The sequence below is a fragment of the Chamaea fasciata genome, unplaced genomic scaffold (assembly GCF_029207755.1).
Source record: "Chamaea fasciata isolate MVZ Bird 193981 ecotype frontalis unplaced genomic scaffold, bChaFas1.0.hap1 SCAF_18, whole genome shotgun sequence".
NCBI classification, from domain to species: Eukaryota; Metazoa; Chordata; class Aves; order Passeriformes; family Sylviidae; genus Chamaea; species Chamaea fasciata.
In genome coordinates, this window is record NW_027094103.1 from 9,528,250 (window position 1) to 9,551,502 (window position 23,253).

The following is a 23,253-nucleotide window of genomic DNA, read 5'->3' on the forward strand; positions in this document are numbered from 1 at the left end:
GGGGTGATGTTTATTCACACAAGGTGAGGCCAGTCCCCGTGAGGTGATGCCGGTCCCTGCAGGGTCAGGCTGGTCCCTGTGGGATGATGCTGGACCCTGTAGGATCAGGCTGCTCCCTCCGGGATAATGGTGGTCCCTGCAGGGTCAGGCTAGTCCCCACGCTCCGGGGCTGCTCTCCCCTGCTGCCTTTGATCAGAGCACGGCTCTGGTTTCCCTGCCGGCTGCTCTCCGTGCCGTGGGTTTCCAGCGGGAGGTGGGGAAGCGCAGTCAGCCTGACCCTCCCCTCCTCGGATCTGTCATCAGCAACACAGAAATCCTTCCCGGCCCCAAGTTACTCAGCCTGAATCCTGCAGGATTTGCCGGGGTGGCAGGATGGCAGAGCAGCCCTGCCTGGGTCCCCCTGCCAGTCCCACACCCCCAAACCCCCACACCCACCCCAGGGACAAGTGGAGCAAAAAGGTGGATTTCCTCCTCTCCGTCATCGGATTCGCTGTCGATCTGGGCAACGTCTGGAGGTTCCCTTACATCTGCTACCAGAACGGAGGGGGTAAGGACACCACCGGGCTTATTTAAGTCTTTAAATAAGGTGCCTTTTTCCTCATTTTACATCTTTCCCACCCTGAAAAATCCACTCTTTCTTTTCCTTCTTTGTTTCCAGCTGCTCCACTTTAGACAGGGCGGTTTAGAGACCGACCCAACTTCTCCCGACATCTATCTCTTTTCTGTTTGTGGCTTTCTTCATTCAGAATCATCCTCCACTCCCTCCATCCTCCTTCTCTGGGGTCCTTTCCTCCTTTCCTGGTCTTTCCCTCCTATCCCAGTGGGATTAGAGGTGCGTTAGCAGCTCTAGGATCACATAAAGGGAAAATTAGTATGGTCCAAACTGCAAAAAAGGATTAAGATCCGTAAATTTGGGCTGGGAGATCCACACACTTCATGATCTCGGGACCCTGGGAAGCTGCCCTTTGGGACGGCTCCTGGTTTAAAATCATCCTCACCCTCCTGCTGTGGATCCTGGCTGGCAGTGCTGGACCTCACGAGCAGCCTCGGCTTTGAGGGATCAATGGGAAGCGAAGACACAGAAACACCATGAAGGGGAAAACCTTCAGTAAATGACAACTAAATAAATTGCTTGGAATGGAACAGGATAGAAACCCCCCTCACATGGAAATGCAAAAGGAGGGATGAGAATTTTTGTGCTGTTTGGGAAAGCGCAGCGGATTTAATTGCCAAAGTCGGCTTTCGGGGAACATCCTCTACTGCTTGGGAAAATTAGAAAGAGGTAATTAGTTCCATACTCAAGGCAAAACTGTGGATCCCAGGTGCCCACGTTGAAACAGAGTTATTTGCCAGTTGCTCCTGTGGGATTGGGAGCAGAGCTGAGCCCCTCTGTGTGCTTGTGGTTCGGGTGGGTGGTTTCCACCTGCCCCACACACACGGGAGGGTGAGGAGTTCAGGGAGCAGCTCTGGGGGAGCACAGCCCCATGGAGGGGGAACACTGGGATGGGCAGCACTGGACTCACCCACAACCCAGGCTCTGCCTGGAAAGAAAACACTGAAAACACTTGGTTCTGTCAGGCCAGTCCTGCCCAGGCAGACAGGAGGGCTGCAGGAGGGTGCTGAGGATTTTTGGGATATTGGAGGAGACAGGGATATTTGGGATACTGGGAGTGCTGGAGGTGCTGGGGGTTTTGGGGATACTGGGAATGTTGGGGTGCTGGGAATGCCACACCACACACACATCTGTCAGAGGGAGGAGCCGTGGGGGTTAAATTAACTAATCCCAGCAGAACTCGGAGAGCAGTTCCACTTCCAAAAGCTCCATGGGGTACAAGCGTAGCCCCAGTAAAAACGAGGATGTTATGAATAATGCAGATTACAGCGTTAATTATGTGTCTTGGGGTGCCTGTGCATATTCAAGTCAGATTTTCCTCCAAAACTCTTCCAGACCTGAGGGGTGCTGGGTGTCCCCTCCCCTGCGCCCCAGTGGTTTGTGTGGTTCTTTGTTCCATCCTGGCCAAATGGTGCCTCTCCAGCAAGGGCTGGGACTCCAGCAGGGCTGTCCTGGGAGCCCAGGAAGCTGGAACACCAAGCAGGCTCTCACATCTCTGAGCTCCTCCGACCAGATCATTCCCAAAGCTTCTCACAAACACATCCAAACCTGCTGAGGCAGCACTGGGAGGGAAGGAGGTGACAATGCCGTGGTCCCCTGGCAGCCTGGCGGTCACCCTGCTGTGCTCCCCATCCTGCAGGAGCCTTCCTCATCCCATATACGCTGATGGCTGTTTTTGGAGGGGTGCCCCTCTTCTACATGGAGCTGGCCCTGGGGCAGTTCCACAGGACAGGCGCCATCCCCATCTGGAAGCGCATCTGCCCCATCTTTAAAGGTGAGAGACACCCAGGTGACACCATGACCCCAAATCCAGTCCCCAAGGCATGTCCCAGGGCTGAGCCCCATCCTGCTTTTCCCAGGCATTGGCTTTGCCATCTGCATCATCGGCCTCTACGTCTCCTTCTACTACAACACCATCATTGCCTGGGCTCTCTACTACTTCTACTCGTCCTTCTCGGGCACCCTGCCCTGGGCCAGCTGTGACAACCCCTGGAACACCCCTGACTGCACCAACTACTTTGGGAAAAGCAACGTGACCTGGACCAACTTCTCCAGGTCCCCTGCCGAGGAGTTTTACACGTAAGGGCACAGGATGTGGATGGTGTGAGCTGGGTGCACCCCTGAGGGGGCTCCGGGAGCAGGCTCTGAGTGGGAATGCTCCTGAGGAGCTCACAGACTGCGTGCCTGGGGTTGAGCCTGCTCCCAGCCCTGGGAATCCCTGCCTGCAGGAGGAAGGTCCTGGAGATTCAGGAATCCGGGGGTCTGCATGACATCGGGGGGATCCGCTGGCAGCTGCTCCTCTGCCTCTTCCTCATCTTCACCATCGTCTACTTTAGCCTGTGGAAAGGGGTGAAAACCTCTGGGAAGGTGAGGAGAGCTCCAGCACTGCCCTGCCAGGGCAGGAGGGACCCATCACGGGTAGGATCTTGCCACCCACCTGACTGTGGAAGAGGGAATGTCACCTTCTCCTCAGCCCCTGCCCCTGAGGCCACCCCAAGTGAGCTCAACACGAGGGTTTGGGTGCTCTGTGGTGCCATGGGGTGACATCTGCCTCCCCCCAGGTGGTGTGGGTGACAGCCACGCTGCCCTACGTTGTCCTGTTCATCCTGCTCATCCGAGGGGCCACCCTGCCTGGAGCCTGGAGAGGTGTTGTCTTCTACCTGCGCCCAGACTGGGGGAAGCTCCTGAGCACAGCGGTGAGTGCACGGTGGGACACCCTGCCCGGGGCATGGCAGCACCCAGAGCCCTCCAGAGGACACCCACCCACCCATCTGGGCATGGCAGCACCCAGAACCCCTCCCCAGGACACCCACCCGCGGGTCTGGCCCCACCACAGGGCAATGGGGCCCTTGTTCCCACAGAAACGAGGCGTCCTGGACAGGCTCTTGCAAATGTAAATCCGTAATTGAATCACCCATCTCATTCTGGCTGGTTTTGTTTGTGCTGTGCTCCCCCTTGGGCTGACAATGGGCTTCCTGTGGGTAATTACCAGGCAGCACTTGAGAATTCTCATTAAAGGTAATGAGGGCCGTGTTGCCAGCACCGAACGTGCCGGGCAGGAGTGGGCACGGCAGGCTCGGGGCTCCCCTCCATCCATCCCTGCTCCGAGCGTGGGTGAGCACAGGTGACACTGCTGAGCTCTGCTGCTGCAGGGCCCCAGGGTGGAAATGAGCTCACTCCATGCCACAGCAGCTCCTCAACTCCCAGCACATCTCCTGGGGGCACAGGGCAGGCAGGAGAGGAGCTCTGGACACAAGTGCCAGCACAGCCCCACTCCTGTGCCATGGGGTGTCCATGCCATCGGTACTGTGGGGCACCTCCCAGCCCCAAGGACCCCCTGCCCTGCCCATCCTCCTGTTGTTTCTCCCTCCAGGTTTGGGTGGATGCTGCTGCACAGATCTTCTTCTCCTTGGGTCCTGGATTTGGAGTCCTCCTTGCTCTGGCCAGTTACAACCATTTCCACAACAACTGCTACCGGTGAGGGGCCATCCCAGTGGGCACAGCTGCAGTGGAGGCACATTCTGGCAGCTCCAGGTCCCTACTGCCACATCCCAATAGCTCTGCCCCTGTGGCTGCAGGCTGGGCATCTTTCCCCATTTCACTGATGGTTTTGGTGTGAGGGGCCAGGAGAGGGAACTGCAGTGGGGCAAGGCCAGGGCAGCTGGAGCGAGGTGAGGGCTGACCTGGAGTGGGGTCTCTCCCTCTTTTCTGCCTTCCAGGGATGCACTTGTCACCAGCGCTGTGAACTGCCTCACCAGCTTCCTCTCAGGCTTCGTCATCTTCACCGTGCTGGGCTACATGGCTGAAATGAGGGATGTGGAGGTGGAGGATGTTGCCAGAGATAAAGGTTCTCTGCCCTCCAGCAGCCTCTTCCCCAAGTGAATTCCCACCTCCAAGGCTGTGCCACAGAACAGCCAACCGAGCCAGTGTCCCCTCCTAGGGCCCAGCCTCCTCTTCATCACCTACCCTGAAGCAATTGCCAACATGGTGGGATCCACCTTCTTCGCCATCATTTTCTTCCTGATGATGATCACCTTGGGGCTGGACAGCACGGTAGGAGTGGGACAGCCCAGTGTCCCCAGCAGGGACAGGGGTGGCCATGTCCCATGGCTGATAGTGGGGTGGCAGGGGGAGTTACAGCCTTAGAAAGGGATGGGATGGGTTGGAAAAGGATGGGACACCCCCTGCTCTGCCATGCAGAATTTCTTGGAGGGCAGGACTGTCCCCACATCCCATCTCCCCACCCCATGCCAGCATTTCCTTTGCAGTTTGGAGGCTTGGAGGCCGTGATCACAGCCGTGATGGACGAGTACCCCCAGGTCCTGGCAGGGCGACGGGAGCTCTTCGTCCTCGGCCTCATCACAGTCTGTTTCCTGGGCTCCCTCAGCACCCTCACCTACGTGAGTCCCACTGGCACCACCCCGCCCTGGCCCCCCACATCCCCTCCTTCACCCCCGTGGGGTCTGCAGCCTCCCCCTCCCGATGCTGCTCCAGGGGGGGGCCTACGTGGTGAAGCTGCTGGAAGAGTTTGGTGCTGGCTGCTCCATCCTGGCAGTGGTGCTCCTGGAAACCATTGCTGTCTCCTGGTTTTATGGTAAGAAACTGCCTCTGTCATGGAAAACACCCCGTGGGCACCTACACGGGTGTGTGACCCTGCACAGGTGAGTGAATCCCGGGCACTGGACCCCGTGTGTGGCTCCTGGTGTTGTGTCCGTGTGGATATCCCTGAACCCATGTCCCCAGCGGGATCCTGGGGCTGTGAGGGCTCTCTCCTCTGGCAGGGATCCAGAGGTTCTCCCACGATGTCAAAGCCATGCTGGGCTTCACCCCGGGGCTCTTCTGGAAGCTGTGCTGGGTCGCCATCAGCCCGGCCTTGCTGGCAGTGAGTATCCATGGCTGAATTATGGACAAGGTCATTGCTGTCCCTCTGGACACCCTGTAAGGCAGCCACTCCCCTCTGCTGCCCAGCTCCCCATGCCATGGATAAATCCCCTCTCACTCACACGAGGTGATCAAGCTGCCAGGAGAGTGGACAGGGCTGTGGGACCTCATGCCAGTTCTCCCCGTGCTGCTGCCACAGTGCCCACAGCCCCAGGACCTCACTGAGAAAGGGAGCTGAAAGTTCATTTTCCAGCCTTTTCCACAGCTCCAGAGCAAAGCTGGGTGCTCACACGGGTGCAAGCTTAGCTTTGTCTCATCCTCCCAGCACGCAGCATCCCTGGCAGGGCCGGCCACGGGTCCATCTCCCGTGTGCTGGGCTGGATCTATCCCTTTGAAATGCCAGCTCCCACGGCACTTCAAAGGCTGCCGTCGGCAGAGGGGTCTAATCTCACCGGATCTGCAGGAGAAGAGGCCTTGTGAGGATTAATTATGGCTCTAAGCGCTTTGCCCTGGTTATTAAGAGAGGAGTGTTACCATCAAAGCACACAGCAAACGGTTTTGTTTCAGCACGGGGCTGAGCAGCCCTTGCAGGGCACCACCTCACGGGGCTTGTTAGACAGAGGCCCCCAGCCCTCACCCAGCCAGGGGTGGCAGCCTGGGAGATGTCCCTGTGATGTCCACGCTGGATTTGGGACCACAGGGAGAGCAGCAGGATGTGGATGGTCTTCACAGAATCATTGAATCACAGAACGGTCAGGGCTGGAAGGGACCTTAAAGGTCATCTTGTTCCATCCCTGTACCCTGATAACCTATGGGGTGAGCTGGCATCAGTGCCAGGGCTGGGGAGATCAGGGAATTATTTAGTTTGGAAAAGTCCTCTAAGATCAAAGAGTTCAAGCATTACCCAGCACTGCCAAGGCCACCACCCATGTCCCCAAGGCCCACATCTACACATCTGTTAAATCCCTCCAGGGATGGGGACTCCACCACTGCCCTGGGCAGCTGTGCCAGGGCTGGACAGCCCTTTGGGTGAGGAATTTTCCCTGATGTCCAACGTAACCTGGCACAACTTGAGGCCATTTCCTCTGGTTCTGTCCTTTGTTCCCTGGGAGCAGAGTCCAATCCCCACCGGGCTGCGCCCTCCTATCAGGGAGTTGTGGGGGGATAGAAGATTCCCTGTGAGCCTCTTTTTCTCCAGGCTGAGCCCCTCCAGTTCCCTCAGCTGCTCCTGGTGCTCCAGCCCTTTCCCCAGCTCTCTTCCCTTCTCTGGACACTCTCCAACCCCTCAATGTCTGTCTTTGTGTGAAGGGCACAAACTGCTCACAGGCCCCTGTGGGTCTGCTTGTTACAGTTCATAGTCATCAGCTCCCTCCTGGACCAGCCACCCCTGACCCTCTTTGACTACCAGTACCCCGAGTGGAGCATCTCAGTGGGATTCCTCATCGGAGCATCCTCCTTCATCTGCATCCCCCTCTACATGGTGTACAAGCTGGTCTGGACACCGGGGTCCCTCAAGCAGGTCAGGAGCAGCTCGGAGAATCCCACGGCTCCTGGGTGGGCTGGGGTGGGCAAGGACCCCACTGGGGGTTGGGGAACCAGGCAGGTGGTTGATGCCATCCTCAGCATCTTTGTTAATTAAATCCCACCGGGAGAGCCGCCTGGGAAGGGCGGGGAGGAGCGTGGCTCCGGCCAGGGAGGAAACGCCCTCCCTGTGTTTTGTGTCTGGCTCAGCGCCTCGCCGTCTGCATTCGGCCCGAGAAGATGACGAGAGCCCCCCAGGCAGAGGGGGTGGGCATGGCCCCCATCCTGTAGGCGGGGGACACGGAGACTGCTCTGGCTCCTTCCTTGGCACAGCCACGGGACAGCTGCCATCGCCCCCCTCATCCTCACCACGGACCGGACCCGGCATCTCCACGAGCGCCCCGGTGGAAGCACAGCCCCGTTCTCGCTGCTGGCAGGAAAACCTGCGATCCCACAGCAGGGAGAACGGGACCCATCGCTGTGGGCCGGGAGCCAAGGGGCCAAACACCCGGGGCGGGGGAGTGGAGGAGATCCCCAGCTCCCGGAACAGATGGAGGAATCGCCTCTCTCGGAGGTGCCCGCGGACCCCTGTGCATGTCTGTAGTGTTTGGAAAATAAAACCGATGCCGATGCTCGGAGATGAGGGGAGGGAAAGGAGCCGGAGTTCGCCTGCAGTGTTCCTGGAGCGCCGTGCGTGGCTCAGAGCTCGGGCTGGGCTGCGGGACACGGCGGGGCTGGCGCTGTCCGGACACGCCTTGTCCTGCTACAAAGATCCAAAGTCCGGCGGAGGAATTGCCCGAGCTCGGGGGTGGGTCCCGGGTGCTGCTGAAGCCGGGCAGGTCGGTGCCTCCTGCCGCCCCACTCCGGGGGAGAGAGGGAATAGGCATTTGAAGAGGGAAAGACCTTATCATATCTCATTTTAAACCCAAATCCTGGGTCGGGGTGATGCATCCCTGGGCTGCTGTGGATCAGTCACCTGCCGCGGCTTCCCAGGCCAGTGCAGCATCACCGTTCCTCGGTGTTCGGGGCTCATAAAACACTCGAAAGAACCCACGCTCATGACAGCCTGGGGGAACACACAGGGCTTGGGGGGACACCCCGGGGCTCCGGGAGGGAGAAGATGCCCACGGGGGTGCAGGGACGCGCGGGGATGGATGCGCGGGGCAGGAGCACAGCCGCTCCCGGGGCCGTTCCCGGGGCCGTTCCCGGGGCCGTTCCCGGGGCCGTTCCCGGGGCCGCTCCCGGGGCCGCTCCCGGGGCCGCTCCATGGTCCCCCTCCCCCGGAAAGGCCGGTCCCGGGGCGGGGCGGGCGGCAGGAAGGGGCAGGGCCGGGCCCGGCGCACAAAGCCCGGGGACCGCAGGCGTTTGTGCCGTGTCGCGGCGCGATGGGGCTGGCGGCGGCGCGGGGCTGGGCGCTGTCCCCGCTGTCCCCGCTGTCCCCGGGCCCGGCGGAGCGCAGCCGGCCCTACGCTGTGCTGCAGCACCAGAACCTGGGTGAGGAGCGGGGGGGGGGAGAACCGGATAATAGCCCCGCCACGACCCGGCCGGGGGCTCGGGAGTTGGTCAGGGAGTGTTTAATTAATGTTCTTTCTCTTCCCGCCGCAGTGCTGCTGGGCAGCATCCTCAGCGCGCTCCTGCTCACCATCATCCTCATGGCCATCTGTGTCTACCGGCCCGTCCGGCGGCGGTAGCGGAGCGGGACCCGCCGGGGCATCCAGAGAATGCTGCGTTCTACCTGGTTCTTCCACTTGGAGTCCACCATCCCAGCACCGCTTCAGTCCTGCCGGTTCCCCCGTCCCGGTACACGGCATCCCGGCACTGCCCCGGACCCAGCAGGTTCTCCCTCCGGTCCCTCCCGGTTCTCCCCTCCTGTCCCCACCGTCCTGCCGCCGCTCCCGTCAGCTGCTGGGGATGCCCTGAGGATGGCGAGTGTGGCTTTTCACCCCTCTCTGCCCGTGCTGTATCACATGGCTCCATCGTGATGTGGCTTCCAACAACGGTCTGGCCGGGTGCTGGAAATCACCCCCTCCCTCAGCAAACAGACTCCTGGAGCTCCTGGGGGCGTGTGCACAGCAAACCCGTCTGGCTCGGAGCAGGGGCTGGAGCAACGCGCCTGCCTTCCAAATCCCAGCGTTTTGGCGAGGCTGATGCGACAGCGAGTGCTCGAGAGCATCCCCGGGGCGTGCTGGCACCCGGGGCCTGCGTTGTTGTCACAGGAACAGGCCGAGACCGGGGACATTGTCCGAGGAACAGCTCCACGTGCTCAGTCACACCACATCTACTTTCTGCTGTCTGATTAATTCAGATCCCTGTTTGAACACTGAGTGCTGGTGGTTGGATAGGGCCTGGAGCAACCTGGGGTAGTGGGGGCGTCCCTGTCAGGGCAGGGGGTAGAACAGGATGAGCTTTAAGGTCCCATTCAAAAGTATTCCAAAGGCAAAAGCTCAGTGACCCACCCAGCAGTGGGTGGAGGGGTCTGGTCCGTTCTTGCCTCTGAGCAGAAACACTGATGCATGACCCGATCCTGGTGTAGTTTTCCCAGCCAGGCTTCTCATTCCCAACGTTACTTGCTTTAATTCCTGGCTAAAAAGCCTCAAATAGCCTCCCAGGAAACCAGCCCAGCTGAACCTGTTGGGAACTGGGGTGCAGATGAGGGATTCCAGCATGTGCTGGTCACTGTCCTGGAAACAGGAGCCTCCAAAGGTCTGCAAGCCAGGTAGATGCTCTGGAAGTGTTTGAGCTCCAGCCAGACCCATTTTATGCAGTTTCAGTAACAAGTGTTTACACTGAATCCCACTTCCATATGAATGCTGCTATTTTGTTTTGCACTGCTACAAGTAGTAACTGGATTTTACTAATTACTTTGATATTTAACATAGGGGTGTTTTGCTTAGTAATTTATTTAGAGTTTTAAAATGTAACTCCCAGAACAATTGTTGTTGACCTGTTCTTGAGCCCTTGTGCTGCATCTGAGGTGTTTTCCGTTCTGTTTGAAGGACACCAAGTGCTGGCATTGAACAGAGATTTTCTGTTCTGTTTTGTGAAATGACAGTGAGCCTGGCCTCGAACAGATGGAGCTGTTAATCCAAGAGTGAGGCAGCAAGGCAGCACTGTTCTATTGCTTTCTGCTCCTCCTTTTGCTCACTGATTCTCCTGCGTTGCCGATTTTTCTCGTCCTTCATCGTTGTGAAGCCTAGCCTGCAGCCTGTGCTGCTCACGGGGGTGGATGGTGAAGCTCCCAGCCCCAGCTCTGCATTCCCGGGAGCAGAATTCCTGTTTGCTCTCATTCCTCACTCCCTGCTATGCCTCTTTGTACAAATAAAACGCTCAGTAAACAATCCAGGCTCTTATTTATTCACGGCTGTGCTGTTTGTTATGAACTGGGCTGGAGCTGCACAAAGGGGTGAGCCTGTCCTGGCTCCCACCTCTGGTTCCCACCTTGTTTTTAGTGGGATGGCAGTGCTGGGGAAAGCCAGGGAACAGGATGGCAGTGCTGGGGGAACGTTTCCATGGATGTTTGTCAGCAAGGAGCCATTTAACAGCACAATGGAAGCGCATCCTACAACGGCTGTGCAGTTTCCAGCAGCTCAGCTATGAATCAAAACTCAGTCAAAGCAGTGTAAGAAGGGTTTCCAAATAAAGAAAATCATGGATTGCTGCTGTAAAAAGCCTTGAAATGGGGTCAAGAGCACAAAAAAGCACACAGTCTTGCTTTCAGGAACTAACAGCACCACCTGAAAGGACTTTTGAAGCTGGTCACAGTTTTAAAGAAGCTACTCATGTTTGTAACTCTGAGCTTCTCTTTCCTACATCAGCCTCAAGCTGCCTCAGAGGTTGGACTGTGTTGTTACACAACAGTCTTGGCCTTGGTATTAAACATACTCACAACCCTCTGCTTGTCTCTTACAAGAAGGTGCAGAGAGAAATTAATAGGTTTTCCTTCCTTTCCCTGCCTTAATGTGCTTCCCCCTTTTCAAGACAGGGAGACTCAAAACATGGCTGAAAATATCCAAAAAGTGGTTCTGGGGATTATGTGTCTGATTCACACTAAGCCAGAAGTACCTTGGACAATTTAATAGATGATAATGTCACTTTAATATACAAAAAGACAATAAAAAGATAAGTAGTAAAAAGACTCCAAATACAGTGTTAGAAAAGATATCTGTGTGTGGTGTAACGTGCAGTACCTTTGGTTTTTCCTCCAGCACACAGAGCATGTCCATCTTACACTTAAAGGGTTAAGTCAGGCTTTAAGAGAAGCAGCACCTGGCTGAGGGAAGCAGGGCCTTCTAGTTTTAGCTGGAATTATACAAATGTCAAAGAAAAAAAAAAAAAACCAACCCAAAAGCAAATCCAATTTATTTTACAGTCCCAGACTAAGAAGCAGGAGCGTAACAAAACTTCAGCTGAAAGTGCTCAATGTTCTTTAGTTTAAATATAAAACCAGAACAAGTCAGCTTGAAAAATGCTATTTTTACCCCTCTTGTAACCTTTGAAATGCTTAGCAGAAGACAGGCAATGCCAGGCAGATGAGTTTGTAAAGGCAACAGCACACTTTATTCCCTCTGGAGGAATGCCCACGGCTCCATCTCCTACCTCCTACCCTGTCAGGAGCTCAACACGAGGCCTGTTCCCTTCTCCCAACTGTGACAGTCACAGGAATCCCCTTTGCAAAGAAAGGAATTCCAACCCAGCCCACTGTCCGTGTGCAGGACAGTCCCCATTCCTGCAGCACCCAGGAAAGCTGTTTATAGGAATACAAGTTGTCCCAGGGAACACCACCAGTGTGGAGAGGCCAGTTCTGGTGTACACTGAAGGAACTGTAATAATTTCCTATGTAAAACAATGGATTATTTGTTTAAAATAGGGTTCCAAGTTACCAACTGCCCCAGTGGTTATGATCAAGTCCATTTTACAGTGATTTTACATTGGTTAATTAATAGCTGGTCACCCAAAACCACCCAGTTTAGCCTGAGGAACAGGAGCAGTGTTAGGAGCAAGCTCAGAGCAGCTGTACCAAAGGTTCCTCCAGCCCTGCCAGCCAGAGCAGAGGGATATTGCTCACATTGAACAACTGTAAGGCTTTCCTGTGGCTGTTCATTGTGTACCTGTGGAGTGCACTTGAGAGTCACAGTGTGAGTACTGTAAACACCGAGAGGAGTGCAGATAAAAGAGCTACAAAGATCCTGTGTGGCCAAAAACCTGAGGAAAGCTGGTTAAAACAGACCTAGGAATCATTACAAGACCAGTTTTGATGAGTGTAGGTCTAGTGGCTTGGTTTAAAATCAATAAAAATATTCAGGTAAAAAAATAGATGTATTCACATGAAGGACAAGCGCTGGGGTTGTAAAAAGCAACACACGTTTCCCTTGCAGAATTAAAACTTCTCTTCCAATAAGGACACACAAACATCTCACCTGAATTCTTTTCCTGGCTGCATTTAGCACCCACATTCAGCCATGCACACCGAGAGATCCCAAAGAAGCACCTGTGTCTATCCCTTAATTTCTTGCTGCCCTCTGACCAGGGAACGAGCTGGTTTGGAATCACTGCAGAAACTGCTGCTGTACTGGACAGATGGTCCCATTTCAGCATCTAAAATTTTACTGGCTACTTGTTTTGTCCTTTTTCAGAAAGCACTAGTTTAATCTGGAGCTTGGATGAGCTGTTCAAGTATAAAATTATCCCTCTTAAGCCAAAAATCTCAGTAATTAGAGGAGAGATAACCACATCTAAACAAAACTAACAGAAAACATCTGTCAGCATGAAAAACTGGTGTGTGTGTGTGTACAGGCAGGGAGATGCTCTCCCATGAAACAGCTGGAAAAACAGGCAATGGCTTTGAATTATCAAGAAATAATGAAGCAGATGAGTATTTCTTTGGTAAGTAATGAAGTTTCCCTCCTGAACTCCCCATAAATCAGGCTTTCAAGCTTTACTGCAATCCTATATCCTGATGCAAAGCAAAATTTCCATCTGCTCTTCAATAAATAAATTTAGATAAAAACATTTCCTTCAAAGCTAAGACTGCATGGTTGGGGATCCAAATGTGGAGTCCTGGGATCTAGAACTCCCCCAGACAAAAATAAATCAGGTTTTTGCAGCTGATGCCAACTTAGAAGGCAGGTGAAATGTTTCCTTAATCAATCCAGGAATGATCTTCAGACTGACAGCTCTGAAAACCTCCAGTTTTACATAGATTTGGTCATCCCTGCTTCAGGAGGTCACTTAGCAGCTATTTTTCCACAAGAGAGAGCTGTAGAACTTGCTGAAGCTCTGCATCTTCCTTTTCCTGACGCTGCTTCTCCTGTTCCTCCTGCTCCCGCACAGACAACTCCATGGCAAGCTGCAAGTCTCTCTCAAAGCTGGAAGTTTCACTGGAGCTGCCGCTATAGGAGTTCTCTGTTCTTGTCAGAAAGCTCTCCTGCAGTGCCCTGATGGAAAAGAACAACTTTGAGAAGTAAAAAGAGACAGCCTGTCTCATATTTGTTGCAATGATCCTTCCTGGTAACTGTTTTACACTCACAAACCTGAAAATCTCTCCCAGAGGGGAGAGAACAGTTTGAGGATATGAGAGCAAGCTGTTCCTACACCTGTAAAATTCCCAATGTCAAACCTGGATTCCTTTGGATCTTTCATAGATACCAGCAGTTATATTTTCAATGGGCCTCTAAAAGCATCCTTGCTTGGTTTAAAGGATTTTCCATCTACGGAAGAACCCAGAAGATTCAGTTTTTGGTTTCTTTGCACTTAACTGCAGAAGGACTCCACAGACACCAGAACCCACTTTTAAGTGTTCATTAAATCTATGTTTTTAAGGATTACATGAGGATTTTGAAAATAAAGAGCTGCCTTGAAGTGTGCAGCCTCTAATAACCAAACATTCAATGCAGAGGGATCAAATTCAGAGTTTTAAGAGCAGAAGAGAAGGACTGGGTTTGTATATTGAGTTAAGAACCTGTTGTGTGCACAGACCAGCCCAACATCTGGAAAGAACCACACAACATAAGCTAGGGAAGCCCAGTTTGGAGTTCTTGTTTCTTGGAAAAGTTGGAAGAAGCACAAGAAGAAACCTCGAGTTCTGAGCATTTGCTACTCATTTACAAAAAAAAAAAAAAAAAGCCAAATTGCTTCATGCTACTGTTGGAGGTATTTTTGTTCTGTCACTACATGGTTTGATGTGAAAAAAGGTACTTACCTCTGATACTGCATATTGAGGTCTGAGGAATATCCAACTTCTCCATTGGAATGCACCCCCAATTCCTACAGACAGGGAAAGAGACAATTCCACAGCAGTTATCAGATCTGCAGAGTAACTCACTGAAAGCAACCCACCTTTATTTCTTCTTTGAAATCCATTATTTTTATCTTCTAAAGGTCTTAGGAAAAACTGATCCTACACTGGTTTCCTTCAGCTCTTGCTGCACAGTCCTTGCCCAAGCTGCCATTGCACAGACCCCAGCACTCACTTTATTTGCACCAGTCTCCAACAAGCTCTGCTGGATGGCAAACTGCATGATCTCATTATCCTCATCCTGCACATGGATGTTCCTGCCATCATCCTGGATGTTGTAGGATTTGGGGATCTCAAACACCGACTGGTCAACCTCGAAATTAGCACCTACAGAAGTCAAATAAAGTTAAAAAAATACACTGTGCCCTGTTTGTAACAAGTTGTAAGTGAAAAGCTTCTGATGAAGGTTTTTGCAATAACACATGGCCCCTGTTCCATTCCCTGCAGTTCAGCTTCTCTCTCCTCTGTAGATTCCAAGGACAGGGATGTAAAAAGGTGGGACCCCTGCACCCTCCCACCCCTTACCTGCATCACTCTGTGCACCTCCAGGGGAGGCCCCCTCAGCTGTCCTGCAGCTGTTGACATTTTCAAAAGTGATTCGGGCATTCAGCACGTGAAACAGGGGAACTTCTGTAAGAGTACAAGATTTCTGTCAAAATGAGAGCCCCTATTTCCTTCCACACCCACATCAAACCCTTACATCATTATGGGATATATTCCACAACAGCTTCCTATAATGAGAAAGCACAGAGAAACTCACTTCACCAAGAAGGTAGCTTTAGTTATTCTCAATCTGCCTCTAAGATTTGCCAAATTTAAGGCACTGAAGCTAAGAGGAAAGGAGCTCACAGAAATGACATTGCCTTTAAAATGATATTTCTGGATTGACTCCAGATGTGCAAAACATTCAGGTAGCAGCAAGACAGGTAAAAAGCCAATGTGGTTTATACATATATAAAAAATATATGGCAAAACCAAGGGGAAAAAAAATGGACAAGGTGTTACAATAAAAATTGCTAAATATTACCGATTTTGACAGGAAATCCTGGTGGAAACTCCAGAGTGATGAAATCCCTAAGTCTGGCAAAATGAGCACTGGTTCTGGCCATCAGGTCAATGATTGGAGTGACTTGTTCCATAAGAGACAAGGGGAACTCTTCACTCATCCACAAGGTTGCTTTAAATCTTAAAGAAAAAGTAGGATAAAAGCATCCTAAATTCACAGTTTAGGAACAGATGCAAGGCAAAACAGGCAGTTGGGCAGTGACATGAGGTTACTAACAAGTTACAGCACCAGCCCAAATATTTGTGTTGACTCACTGGAATTAAAAATAGATTATAGCTGAATACTTCAAGATCTCTCTTCTGATTAAGTGTGAAAACTGGGGGGAAAACCACAGTGGATATTTGTAAAAATGGTTTCCAGGGATTAGATAGCTGGGAAGAGACAAACTAGAAATAGTTAAAATGGTGTTTCTCACTTCTGTGTTCTAACAGTGACCTCCTTTGGTCTCCCTATGTCCCTGCCATTCAAATCGAATTCTGGGTTGAAGTATTCCTCCAGAGTGATATCAGTGGGATTATTGATTGCAGCATACTCTGTTGTCCTGGATGTACTCTAGAAGGAGAGAGAGAAAAATAACAACCTAAAAAGTACTGAACAGACAGTGGCTCCCACAAGAAACTTTTCATTTACCCTTTGTGAAGTAACTCCTTCCCTATTTCAGACACAGTAACACACAGCCATAAACACCAGCTGTTATTAGACTGGTTTTACTGAGGTTAGAAATCTCCAAGCTTGTTAGAGACAGGAAAAATCTACTTAGATACTTTAAAGCCGGAAACCAACTAGAAATACACACACGAGCCACACCACGTCCAGGCTCCAAATCCTTTATTAAAGTTAAAACTTTGATGGAGAATTTGAACCCAAAATCTCTAAATCCCTGTAAATGTGCAATGCCATCCCAACAGAGAGCCAGCAAATCCATTATCCACTGTTCTTTTGCAGTTTAGAAGCAAGAGAGCTTCTAAAGCCATGTGGAATCATGGAATGGTTTGGGTTGGAAGGGATCTTCAAGTTCACCCACTTCCAACCAAATAAAAACATCCTCAGGGGAAATGAAAACCTCATAATCAAAATTGCTGCCAAACTAAGGAAACAAGAGGTGACTCCACACACCAGGAATTTCTGTTGGCACAGTGACCTGTGCTGACATCAGGCACTCACCTGAACACCACATTCATGCTCCACTGTCCCCAGGAATGATTCCAGAGGGTTCCTGTCAGCTTCAGGCAACAGGAGGGAAAACAAAAACAGCCATCAGTATTAATTAGCAGTAAAATTGGCACTCAAGTCAGGCTTCCAACCCAAAGGGAAGTTGTTCAGATCTCCTGTGAGCTTTACCAGGCAAGCCCTGGACCTACAGCTGATGGTAAGAAACAGGTATAACACACAGAATTGAGAAAAGCTTTTCAGTGATTTCTATGATTAGCAGACACCTTTATGAGCCCCAGTGGCCCCAGGGCAAGAGGATTTCCATACAAAGTTACTGGCTGGTCACCCTTTACTCTAATTCAAATACAAGAAGAAATTAGTAGACCACAAGAAAAATTCCAAGCAAACAAAGCCTCTGTGAATCTTATATCCATGGCCAAAGTGAAGTAAGGGCAGGAATACATTCCAGAGCAGAAAAGTGCAGCCTTTTAAAACTGTCAGTAAACTTTCAATAGAAGAGAATTTCTTTGTCTGCCCAGTTCTTCAGACACAGAGGAGGTATCAGAGAGCCAAAGGCTTCTGTTTATTCCAAATTTTCCAATGGGGAAGATACCTTTATATCTCCTCTTCTCCTCTTCTGTTAAATGTTCTGTTCTGATCCGTGTGATCACGTTCACGTTGTTTGCCATGTAGACCTTACAAAAAATACAGGGACAAAAACCAAGCAGCACCACAGGTTAAAAAAAAGAAGAGTTCCCCAGTAAAACATCATGTACACAACACTAACTGAACCAACCTCAACACCAGACAGGCATTTCCAAGAGATTTTAAGAACAGGCTTTACCTTGGCTTCATAACCATTGACACCTTCTGATTTTTCTGTCCTCCATACCCAGAATCCAGACGTGGTTCTGACAAAAAGGGAACACCACAAGTGTCTACACAGCTGCATTTCCACACAGCCCCCCAGCTGGTTCTTCTAAACCTCATTTTAAACAACATTTAATTATTAATCCCAGATACCTGGATAAATAGGTGCAGTCATGAAGACAGACAAATGTGTGTCTGTTAAAAGACACACTGTGCACACATACCTAAAGTATTCATGTGAGAGTTCACTTATTTGTTACCAAATCTGAGTTCTTGTCCATCAATTCCAGCATGTGGATTTGGGTGAAATGGAAATTTGCAGTGAGCAATTCTCTCAATCTTAGAGGCCTTTTCCAACCCTTATGATTCTGTCCTACTAATACAATAAACTTGAAGTTTTCTGCCAATGATTTCTTTCAACTGGGAACTTTTTGCCAAGGAATAGTGGCAATTTGACCAACCCATACTTCTTTATCTAGAGATTTGTGAAGCTTAATGCAATTTCAGACCCAGCCCTGAAAGTTTTAATTACCAAAGCTTTTGTGAGTTTGTCATTAAAACAAACGTAACATCAAAATGTTTAATTGCTAAGAGAAACTCTTAGTCTCACCTTTCAAAAGCAATGTTTTTGGTATCAAGGCACGTGCTGATGATTGGAGATGTAAGGCGCCTCTCCACATCTTTCCTCTTGGGCGTCATCGATCCCAGCGTCAAACGCTTCATGTGCTGGGAGATCTCAAACCTCTCTGTCGTGACAAACTTCTCATCGTGGTTGATCTCGATAAGCTCTGCCCAGCCACCAGTGTCTGGTGGAAAAAAGGCAACATTTCAAGTTGAAAAACTCAGCAAGTGTTCCAGGGTGAAAAGCTGGGGGTGTATCGTGTATCAAACCCGGGTCTTTCTGCAGTGAGCTGAGATCAAACTTGGAGATGGAACTAAAATCATTTTTCACATGTAGGGCAGCAGAAATGGAGGAGGGAAACAGAAAAACACTGAAATTTTAGCTTTATCACCAAACTTTTACCTCAGATTTACTCAAAGCGAAGTCAAGCCATCATAAAACAGTATCTCTATGAGACATATGAATATAAGCATAAAACCTTCATAAAATACCAGAGGCCTTTTTTGTGTAAAGCTAGGATTTCTCACTGTTCTCACACAGTATTTGGGGATCAGTGGTGCAGACAGGTCAACTCTTTACCTTCTCCCTTGAAGATGACAGTCCTCCTGCCCCTCTCCCAGCTCATGTTCTCGAAGCCCAGCAAGGTGATGTCAACGCGCAGCTTGGCCCGGCTCTTCCAGATGCGGCACACATCGCTTGGGCACACCCGGGAAACCAGGGGCACTGGGAGAAATGGGAGAAATGGAAAGGGGAAATGTGCAAAACAGAGGAAATTAATTCAAGCACAGGGATTGTCCACTCCTGGGAATGTCATTCCAAAAGTGAGATCCCGATCCTCTTTATCTTAAAGAGCAATCAGGTTAGGGCAAAAGCAGCCTAATTTAAAGATGAAATGGAAAGGAAAAAGGTATTTGTTCAGACTGAAAGGTGTGAAATGGCATAAATCCCACGCCTGATAGTCTAACAGTTTGATATTTGAAATATTTAGTCAGCTGTGAGGCCTAGTGTTCATTCCTCTCAGGGAAAAGCAGGTACTTCCCAAACAGCCAATACATCCACACACGATCACTTCAGTTGTGGTTTTTTCTTGGTAAAAAACCCCCAAGAAAAGTCTTCAGCAATTGCAACAACAGCTAAATTCTCCACTACCAAAAACTAACCAACCAAAAAAAAACCAAAAAACAAAAAACAAAAACAAAAAACAGGAAACAAAGAATAATTGTGCAACAAAAGCACAAGAGGTTGTTTAGAGATGGAGGAGAGGAGGATTCCGGGGAGCGGATATTTCCCTGCCTGTGTTGTGGGATATTTGTAACTCATTTTTACAGCTTGGAATTAGTAACAAGGAGCAGGATTCTTACCCCAGCTAGTGAACTCCCATTTCATTTCCACATAAAAGTCAGGAGTCTGCAGAAGGAAAACACCTGATGAATACATCATGAAATAGTTTGACATTCAGTGCAGCATTTCCTGTGAACATTTCAGATAAAGGAAAAAAAAAAAAAAGGAAAGCAGAACTGGAGAAATGATAAGCAAATGCTAAAACTGAAATTGGAAGTAGCAAACAAAGGCACTGCCCTGACCCTGCCACCTTCTGAGGAGCTGTTCTTCCTTGTTTTACTGGAGGGGCAGTAATGCCTTCAAGATTCAGCCTCCAGTGTTGGAGTACATGACAAAGGATTTTTAAAAAGTCAAGGAAAACATATCTCTCAGCACTATGGAAAATGCAGGTTGGAACAAAACACAATTACCCAGCTGACTGCAGTAGTTCACTTAACTGAACTACTTGAATGAGAATTCAAGTAGTGATTTCAGTCTGGAGTGAGAGCTGACACTTCAATAAATCGTTACCTCATTAATTTTCTGCAGTAATTCAGGAACTCCTCCGAGGGTCATGGAGGTCTGCTGGTAGTCCCGGTGCTGCAGGATCAGCTGGACCATCTCTGGATCCCCTGTGCTGACAGCCTCGTGCAAAACTGAAAGAAACACGGCCAGAGCCTCGTGTCACTTTGCTTGCTGACCGAAACTCCACATTAAAAACAAAGAACATCTGCTACTGAGAGAATCACAGCCCAGGTTGCTCCCCAGGCTGTCCTCACCCGTCCATCCCTGCGCGTTCTCCTTGGTCACGTCCGCCTTGTGCTGCAGGAGGACCTTGGCAGATTCGATGTAACCCAAGGAAACAGCCAAGTGCAGCAAGGTCCGGCCTCGTGGATCCCGCTGGTCAACATCCTGTCAGTGTCCAAGAGAGAGAAATAAAGCAGCTCATCAGAGCTTGCACAACAGAGGGCTCATCCAGGAGTCAATATTCCCTGCCATTCCCAGGGATCCGCTCCCAAACTCTACTGCGCCGCCTTTCTGCGGGGCTGTCTCGCTTCCCCACGTGAATAAAAGGAGAAGCAGAACGGGGCCTATGAAGTGACACAAAAAACTGTAGGGCAGGAGTTCTTGTCGGTTCTTGTTGATGCCGCTCATTTCTTTTTCTGTCATAATTTCCCCCGTCTCCCCCCAGAAGGCTCAGGAAGAGATGGGAGTTCTCATTTGTGTGCGTCACCCCACGGACGGCCGAGAGCCTGAGACCCCAGAGGGCTTAAACTGTACAACAAAATGGGGGGAAAAGGGGACAAAAAAGGGCAACAGGGCACACAACACGGATTTTGGACAGCACTTTTGGAAAGGACAGAAGCAGATGGTGTTTCACAAAGCACACACAGCACAATGAGGAGTGAGGGCATTCTCTACACATCACTAAAATAAAAAAATAAAACTACACAGGCACAAATATCCAAAACATGCAAGCACAACATACTCATACCTTACACATTTTTCACTATTAGCTTAGAGATTTGAAACAGAAGAGCATCTATAACTAAAGGAAAAGGGGAAAGTCAATAGCAGAATGAGAAAGGAAGGTTATTATGCATGTTAACAGCGTTATCTGACAGCTTCAAGTCAGGATATCTCACACAGAGTGGGAAAGCTTCGCTTGAAAGCATCTTCACTTCTGGGGTGGAACATTAATTAATTTGCTTCCCCACCTCCTGCAGCTCCAACACTGCAGCACCGACAGGTAAAGGGCTCCAAGGGGCCCTCCTCACTGTCTTTGTTGCTGTTCCCTGGTCCCCACATGCCCGACCCCGTTTGCCACTCCAGCTGCAGCTGGGAACTGGCTTCAATCCCTTCACACATCCCTCCGGTAGCAGAAAGCTCATCCCAAAGCAGCAGAGGGAAAGATATCTTTGGAACACTTCAAAGAAAATAAAAAAAAAGTGTTTAAAAGCAGGTAAAGGAAGTAAGAGACACAGTCCATCTTCACACGCTGTTGGTTTCCAAAGGGAATGGAGGGAGGAAGCAGCATTCCACAGGTGGGAGCTGCTGAGTGATCCCTATTTAACCACAAACTCTCACAGGTGTCAGAAATAAACACACAGGAGCAACGTGCCAGTGAGGTCAAAGATTTTGTTAATGCAATAAGGTGACATAAATCAGATAAAAAGTGACTGCATTCCAAAGATTCTCCCAAACCAGGGCAGGAACATGCTCTAAGCAGGAATTAGTAAGTCAGGTGCACTGTTAGAACTGCAGGTGACAGTCAGGAGGTGGCACAGCTAGTCTTGGGCTCAGGTACTTGTGGTGTCAGGCATAATTAATTAATCAGCTCTGCTTGTTAACTGTATCTCACTCTAGCCCCTGTCAGAGCTTTTCCACAGCAGCTCACCCAGAAGGATTTTTGCTGCTCGAGCTCTGCTGCAGCTTTCAGGCCGTTTCCTTACGTCATCATGTCCCAGAGAGGGGACAGCTTTGTGTTTTCTACTCTCCAGCGTGGAACAATGATCCTTTTTTTTTTTTTTTTTTTTTTTTTTTTTTTTTTAACCAGAGATACTGAAAACATTCCGACCAGTATAAAAACTCTACCCCCGATCTTGGGCAGCGACAAATCTGAGAACTGACGGTGCTCAGCAAGGTGGGGGCTGGTTTGATGTCCAGCAGCAGCAGCCACCTTTGCTGCACGCTAACTTCCCGTTAAGAAAAACGCAATTTATTGCTTTAATAAATACATTAAGGTCCATCACAACTGCTCTCCCTGAGCGACTCCTAACTCCTCCAAAGAGCTACTCTGCAGCTGCACTGGAATGCTCGGAGCAAAGCTTTACAGATGGGAAGCCAGCGTATAGCATCTAACGCTAAAAGTATATTCCTACACCTCCTTACATCGCTCCCACACCACAAATAAACAGGTAGCGAAGCGCAGGGATCCCTCAAGCCCAGCGAACGCTCCTGGCAGTACCACCAGGGTGCTCCTCCCTGGTACGGCAGCGAGCGAGGACCACCAAGCCCCGCACTGTGGCAAAAGTTCTTTTTGGGGCCACCAGGCCCCCCAGCAGCCCCCTCAGAGCCCGGGCCCCCCGTTACCTGGTCCTGCAGCTCCTCGTCCAGCCGCCTGTAGTCGTTATTCCAGACCAGGACGTGGAGGGGGAAGGCGCTGCTGGCCTCGCCTGGGGAGCTCATCCCGGCACACACCTGGGGAGGGGCAGCCAGAGCCCCTCACTCTTCCCTCTCTGGATGCCGGAGACCCCAAGTTACTCAAGCCCTGACCCCTTCAGCTTCTCGTCTCTCCTGGCACCCACCTGACCCAGGTGCGTGTGTGCGCGAGCCCGGGCCACGACCCCCTATGAACCCTTCACCCCTCTCTAAGGGGAGCCCCCTGCAAAACCCCACCGCGGGGGTCTCCCCTGCTCCTGGTGCCCCTCGTAGCCCCCCGCTGCCGAGGGCCTCCTCCCGGTGCCCCTTCAGCCCGGCTCCCGGGGGTCTCCCCTCTCTCACCCCCTCGGCCGTCCCCGTCCCTCTTCCCAGTTCCTCCAGGGACGGCTGGGACGAACTACAGCGCGGCCGGAGCAGGGGGATTCCTCGCGGTCCCCTGCACTCCACCGCCACGGACAACCGCAGGGAAAGCGGAAGCTGCTCCCCCTCCCCCTCCGCGGGCCGACAGATGGAACGTCCAGGCCGCAGCTGTCCCATTGCCTTCCGCGCGGGGGGAGCGCTCAGCGCTCACCCCGCCTTCGCCCGGCCTTGGTTTCGCTCGCCCGCCCGCCATGGCGGGTGAGGGCAGGGCTTGCTGCACGGCGGCCTCTCCCACCAGGCTTCCGAAGCCCCGTCTCTCCCGTTACCGGAGCGCAGCGGGCGGGCGGGCGCGGGCCCGGGCGAGAGCGCTCGTTGCTGCGCCGCTGAACCGG

At 51.3% G+C, this 23,253-nt stretch overlaps 3 protein-coding genes across 4 annotated transcripts; 2 read left to right on the forward strand and 1 right to left on the reverse strand.

Moving 5' to 3' along the window:
* The first annotated feature begins 372 nt into the window (after window positions 1-372).
* Window positions 373-7,306, forward strand: LOC136298677 (sodium-dependent serotonin transporter-like). The gene is made up of 13 exons (XM_066199586.1): window positions 373-547; window positions 2,253-2,387; window positions 2,473-2,692; window positions 2,842-2,980; window positions 3,175-3,309; window positions 3,987-4,090; window positions 4,333-4,460; window positions 4,554-4,666; window positions 4,882-5,013; window positions 5,108-5,207; window positions 5,395-5,495; window positions 6,846-7,013; window positions 7,226-7,306. The coding sequence occupies exons 1-13, from the start codon at window positions 373-375 to the stop codon at window positions 7,304-7,306; spliced, it is 1,731 nt and encodes a 576-aa protein (XP_066055683.1).
* Window positions 7,307-8,379: 1,073 nt separating this feature from the next.
* Window positions 8,380-10,713, forward strand: CUNH12orf76 (chromosome unknown C12orf76 homolog). Its single transcript, XM_066199501.1, has 2 exons — window positions 8,380-8,509; window positions 8,621-10,713. Exons 1-2 carry the CDS (start codon window positions 8,401-8,403, stop codon window positions 8,704-8,706), a joined length of 195 nt encoding a protein of 64 aa, XP_066055598.1. The 5' UTR covers window positions 8,380-8,400; the 3' UTR covers window positions 8,707-10,713.
* Window positions 10,714-11,086: 373 nt separating this feature from the next.
* ANKRD13A (ankyrin repeat domain 13A) lies at window positions 11,087-23,040 on the reverse strand. 2 transcript variants are annotated; one of them, XM_066199499.1, is made up of 16 exons: window positions 22,844-23,040; window positions 22,433-22,540; window positions 20,119-20,251; window positions 19,871-19,995; window positions 19,381-19,426; window positions 18,599-18,742; window positions 18,008-18,203; window positions 17,372-17,438; window positions 17,141-17,222; window positions 16,540-16,598; window positions 15,791-15,927; window positions 15,337-15,494; window positions 14,835-14,939; window positions 14,485-14,636; window positions 14,214-14,278; window positions 11,087-13,449 (listed from the first exon to the last, which is right to left on the reverse strand). In XM_066199499.1, exons 1-16 carry the CDS (start codon window positions 23,036-23,038, stop codon window positions 13,251-13,253), a joined length of 1,971 nt encoding a protein of 656 aa, XP_066055596.1. In that variant the 5' UTR covers window positions 23,039-23,040; the 3' UTR covers window positions 11,087-13,250. The 2 variants fall into 2 exon arrangements, with proteins under 2 accessions (XP_066055596.1, XP_066055597.1); XM_066199500.1 differs by having other exon boundaries at window positions 22,433-22,578; window positions 22,844-22,930.
* Between the last annotated feature and the right edge of the window lie 213 nt (window positions 23,041-23,253).

Excerpts from the sequence above, each read along its gene's own strand:
- LOC136298677 (XM_066199586.1), top strand. The coding sequence starts at position 373 with ATGGCAGAGCAGCCCTGCCTGGGTCCCCCTGCCAGTCCCACACCCCCA. Across the intron at positions 4,091-4,332 it reads TTCCACAACAACTGCTACCG|GGATGCACTTGTCACCAGCG; the intron begins GTGAGGGGCCAT and ends TCTGCCTTCCAG. Across the intron at positions 5,208-5,394 it reads TGCTGTCTCCTGGTTTTATG|GGATCCAGAGGTTCTCCCAC; the intron begins GTAAGAAACTGC and ends CTCCTCTGGCAG.
- CUNH12orf76 (XM_066199501.1), top strand. The coding sequence starts at position 8,401 with ATGGGGCTGGCGGCGGCGCGGGGCTGGGCGCTGTCCCCGCTGTCCCCG. Across the intron at positions 8,510-8,620 it reads GCTGCAGCACCAGAACCTGG|TGCTGCTGGGCAGCATCCTC; the intron begins GTGAGGAGCGGG and ends TTCCCGCCGCAG.
- ANKRD13A (XM_066199499.1), bottom strand. The coding sequence starts at position 23,038 with ATGGGACAGCTGCGGCCTGGACGTTCCATCTGTCGGCCCGCGGAGGGG. Across the intron at positions 17,223-17,371 it reads TCAATGGTTATGAAGCCAAG|GTCTACATGGCAAACAACGT; the intron begins GTAAAGCCTGTT and ends ATTTTTTGTAAG. Across the intron at positions 14,940-15,336 it reads AGGATTTCCTGTCAAAATCG|AAGTTCCCCTGTTTCACGTG; the intron begins GTAATATTTAGC and ends GTACTCTTACAG.